This window comes from Oncorhynchus clarkii, chromosome 7 (assembly GCF_045791955.1).
Source record: "Oncorhynchus clarkii lewisi isolate Uvic-CL-2024 chromosome 7, UVic_Ocla_1.0, whole genome shotgun sequence".
NCBI lineage: Eukaryota > Metazoa > Chordata > Actinopteri > Salmoniformes > Salmonidae > Oncorhynchus > Oncorhynchus clarkii.
In genome coordinates this window covers 122,501-127,500 of record NC_092153.1, presented here as the reverse complement: position 1 = coordinate 127,500, position 5,000 = coordinate 122,501, and the positions used below count along the sequence as shown (strand labels likewise).

At 43.4% G+C, this 5,000-nt stretch overlaps 1 protein-coding gene across 1 annotated transcript in view; it reads right to left on the bottom strand.

Annotated features, from left to right (window-relative positions):
- LOC139413972 (protein diaphanous homolog 3-like) overlaps nt 1-5,000 on the bottom strand; it is a 451,641-nt gene that overhangs the window by 336,637 nt on the left and 110,004 nt on the right. The window contains exons 11-12 of the mRNA XM_071161859.1: nt 4,965-5,000; nt 3,456-3,572 (exon numbers count right to left, since the gene is read on the bottom strand). The exon at nt 4,965-5,000 is cut by the window's right edge and continues 38 nt beyond it. Coding sequence (XP_071017960.1) covers nt 3,456-3,572; nt 4,965-5,000 — 153 coding nt within the window. The remainder of the gene's footprint in view (nt 1-3,455; nt 3,573-4,964) is intronic.

The window sequence follows — 5,000 nt, the reverse complement described above, 5'->3', positions numbered from 1 at the left end:
TCTCTCCCCCCCCCTCTCTCTCTCTCTCTCTCCCTCTTTCTCTATCCCTCGCTCTCTCTCTCTCTCTCTCCCTCTCTCTCTCTCCCTCCCCCCCTCCCTCTCTCTCCATCCCTCTCTCTCTATCCCTCTCTCTCTCTATCCCTCTATCCCTCTCTCTCTCTCTCTCTATCCCTCTCTCTCTCTATCCCTCTCTCTCTCTCTCTCTCTCTAACCCTCTCTCCCTCTATCCCTCTCTCTCTCTCTCTAACCCTCTCTCCCTCTATCCCTCTCTCTCTCTCTCTCTCTCCCTCTATCCCTCTCTCTCTATTCCTCTCTCTCACTATTCTTTTTAATGGTGCTTTTTAAAGAGCTGTTTATGAGAGTCTCTCTCTCTCTCTCTCTTCCCCTCTCCCTCTCTCCCTCTCTCTCTCTCTCTCTCTCTCTCTCTCTATCCCTCTCTCTCCCTCTCTCCCCCTCTCTCTCATAATGGTGCTTTTTAAAGAGCTGTTTATGAGAGTCTCTCTCCCAGCTGGATACTGGTTAAACCTGATCAAAACATGACTTTCTAATCTGAAGAATATGGAATGTATTATATTGCAATTTAATAAAAAATGTTTTTTTTTTAAACGACGATTAAAATGTATTTCTAGGTGTCTTTCCGCGTTCCGCTTCCCTCTGCGGAGAGAGACCGGGTCTGTTACTAGTCCTGTAACGTTCCCTCTGCGGAGAGAGACCGGGTCTGTTACTAGTCCTGTAACGTTCCCTCTGCGGAGAGAGACCGGGTCTGTTACTAGTCCTGTAACGTTCCCTCTGCGGAGAGAGACCGGGTCTGTTACTAGTCCTGTAACGTTCCCTCTGCGGAGAGAGACCGGGTCTGTTACTAGTCCTGTAACGTTCCCTCTGCGGAGAGAGAGACCGGGTCTGTTACTAGTCCTGTAACGTGATCCATTCGCTCCCTGTGAAGTTATTATGGACAGAAGGTACAGACGACTGAACAGTCAAATACCTTGACGGTCCCACAGGATCTCTGTGACTTCCTACATTCATCTCCTCCGACTGCACAGCACAGAGACGTGTGATGGTCCATAACCTCATCACCTACTGAAGGGTTGGAAACATCTCTCTCTGAATCACCTCTAATGATGCATTCATGAAATACATAGGAGGTTCAAAGACAGATTTATCAATGTCATTTTGTAGATTATTCTCTCTCTCTCTCTCTCTCTCTTTCTCTCCCCTCTCACTCCTTCCTCTCCATGTCTCTCTTGATGTTTACCATGGGGCACTTTGTACCTTACATTTTACCAGACGAGGCAGTAGTAATCTACAGAACATCTACGTGGATGAAGGAACATCTTACCAGACATTAGTAATCTACAGAACATCTACGTGGATGAAGGAACATCTTCCCAGACAGTAATAATCTACAGAACATCTTCCCAGACAGTAGTAATCTACAGAACATCTACGTGGATGAAGGGACATCTTCCCAGACAGTAGTAATCTACAGAACATCTACGTGGATGAAGGAACATCTTCCCAGACAGTAATAATCCACAGAACATTTTACCAGACAGTAATAATCTACAGAACATCTTCCCAGAAAGTAGTAATCTACAGAACATCTACGTGGATGAAGGAACATCTTCCCAGACAGTAATAATCTACAGAACATCTACGTGGATGAAGGAACATCTTCCCAGACAGTAATAATCTACAGAACATCTTACCAGACAGTAATAATCTACAGAACATCTTACCAGACAGTAATAATCTACAGAACATCTTCCCAGACAGTAATAATCTACAGAACGTCTTACCAGACAGTAGTAATCTACAGAACATCTACGTGGATGAAGGGACATCTTCCCAGACAGTAGTAATCTACAGAACATCTTACCAGACAGTAATAATGTACAGAACATCTACGTGGATGAAGGGACATCTTCCCAGACAGTAATAATCTACAGAACATCTTCCCAGACAGTAATAATCTACAGAACATCTTACCAGACAGTAGTAATCTACAGAACATCTACGTGGATGAAGGGACATCTTCCCAGACAGTAGTAATCTACAGAACATCTTACCAGACAGTAATAATCTACAGAACATCTTACCAGACAGTAGTAATCTACAGAACATCTACGTGGATGAAGGGACATCTTCCCAGACAGTAGTAATCTACAGAACATCTTACCAGACAGTAATAATCTACAGAACATCTACGTGGATGAAGGGACATCTTCCCAGACAGTAATAATCTACAGAACATCTTCCCAGACAGTAATAATCTACAGAACATCTTACCAGACAGTAATAATCTACAGAACATCTTCCCAGACAGTAATAATCTACAGAACATCTTACCAGACAGTAATAATCTACAGAACATCTTACCAGACAGTAATAATCTACAGAACATCTTCCCAGACAGTAATAATCTACAGAACATCTTACCAGACAGTAATAATCTACAGAACATCTTACCAGACAGTAATAATCTACAGAACATCTACGTGGATGAAGGGACATTTTACCAGACAGTAATAATCTACAGAACATCTTCCCAGACAGTAGTAATCTACAGAACATCTTCCCAGACAGTAGTAATCTACAGAACATCTACGTGGATGAAGGAACATCTTCCCAGACAGTAGTAATCTACAGAACATCTACGTGGATGAAGGAACATCTTACCAGACAGTAATAATCTACAGAACATCTACGTGGATAAAGGAACATTTTACCAGACAGTAATAATCTACAGAACATCTACGTGGATGAAGGGACATCTTCCCAGACAGTAATAATCTACAGAACATCTTCCCAGACAGTAATAATCTACAGAACATCTTACCAGACAGTAATAATCTACAGAACCTCTCTGTGGATGAAGGGACATTTTACCAGACAGTAATAATCTACAGAACATCTTCCCAGACAGTAGTAATCTACAGAACATCTTCCCAGACAGTAGTAATCTACAGAACATCTACGTGGATGAAGGAACATCTTACCAGACAGTAGTAATCCACAGAACATCTACGTGGATGAAGGAACATCTTACCAGACAGTAGTAATCTACAGAACATCTACGTGGATGAAGGAACATCTTACCAGACGAGACAGTAGTTTCTGAAGAAGCAGAAGGAGAGGAGGAGGCGGAGGAAGAGGAAGAGGAGGCGGAGGAGGAAGAGGAAGAGGAGGAGGATGAGGAGGATGAGGAAGAGGAAGAGGAGGAGGAAGAGCAGGATGTAGGTGTGTGCGGAGGAGGATGAGGAGGAGGAGGAGGAGGAGGATGTAGGTGTGTGCAGGGGAAGAGGAGGAGGAGGAGGAGGATGATGTAGGTGTGTGCGGAGGAGGATGAGGAGGAGGAGGAGGATGATGTAGGTGTGTGCGGAGGAGGATGAGGATGAGGAGGAGGAGGAGGAGGAGGATGTAGGTGTGTGCGGATAGAGGCGGAGAGATCTTACCGGACAAAGTAGTCGTTCCGGATGAGCATTAGGTGTTGTAGGATGGAGAGGAAGTAGACCTCTGCTCCGGTGTCCTTCACCATACTCTGAACCACGTTGAACACATCTCCCACATCAGTACAGACAGGGTTAAGGACTCCTCCTCATCACTAATTATACATTATAATACAACTAAAGGAATTACATTGGGGAATTCATAAATTAATTCAGAATTTACATGAGGGGGCTGAAAACAGGAGGACATAGATATGGTATTGTAGAGATATGGTATGGTAGAGACTGTAGAAATATGGTATTGTAGAGATGAACAAGGATAACAGCTATTGTATGAGGGGTAGGTACTATCTCTATTGTATGAGGGGTAGGTACTATCTCTACTGTATGAGGGGTAGGTACTATCTCTATTGTATGAGGGGTAAGTAATATCTCTATTGTATTAGTACTATCTCTATTGTATGAGGGTAGGTACTATCTCTACTGTATGAGGGGTAGGTACTATCTCTACTGTATGAGGGGTAGGTACTATCTCTATTGTATGAGGGGTAAGTACTATCTCTATTGTATTAGTACTATCTCTATTGTATGAGGGGTAGGTACTATCTCTATTGTATGAGGGGTAGGTACTATCTCTACTGTATGAGGGGTAGGTACTCTCTATTGTATGAGGGGTAAGTACTATCTATTGTATGAGGGGTAAGATCTATCTATATTGTATTAGTACTATCTCTATTGTATGAGGGGTAGGTACTCTCTCTATTGTATGAGGGGTAGGTACTATCTCTACTGTATGAGGGGTAGGTACTATCTCTATTGTATGAGGGGTAGGTACTATCTCTATTGTATGAGGGGTAGGTACTATCTCTACTGTATGAGGGGTAGGTACTACCTCTATTGTATGAGGGGTAGGTACTATCTCTACTGTATAAGGGGTAGGTACTACCTCTATTGTATGAGGGGTAGGTACTATCTCTATTGTATTAGGGGTAGGTACTCTCTATTGTATGAGGGGTAGGTACTCTCTCTTGGCCCTGTATTAATGTCAGAGTACCTTCCATAAGAGGGGGAACAGTATCAGCTCTAGTACCTGAATATATAATGGATGAGAGACTGAAGGAGGAGAGGCAACGTGGGATCAACAACACAGTGCACTATGTTAAAGACTGTGTGAGTGTGTGTGTGTGTGTGTGTGTGTGTGTGTGTGTGTGTGTCTGTGTGTGTGTGTGTGTGTGTGTGTATATGTGTGTGTCTGTATCTCTCTGTGTGTGTGTGTGTGTGTGTGTGTGTGTGTGTGTGTGTGTGTGTGTGTGTGTATATGTGTGTGTCTGTATCTCTCTGTGTGTGTGTGTGTGTGTGTGTGTGTGTGTGTGTGTGTGTGTGTGTGTGTGTGTGTGTGTGTGTCTGTGTGTATATGTGTGTATCTGTGTGTGTGTGTGTGTGTGTGTGTGTGTGTGTGTGTGTGTGTGTGTGTGTGTGTGTGTGTGTGTGTGTGTGTACAGTAGAAAAGGATATTCCAGTTCACTCTTGAAGTCCTCCAGCCGGTGACTG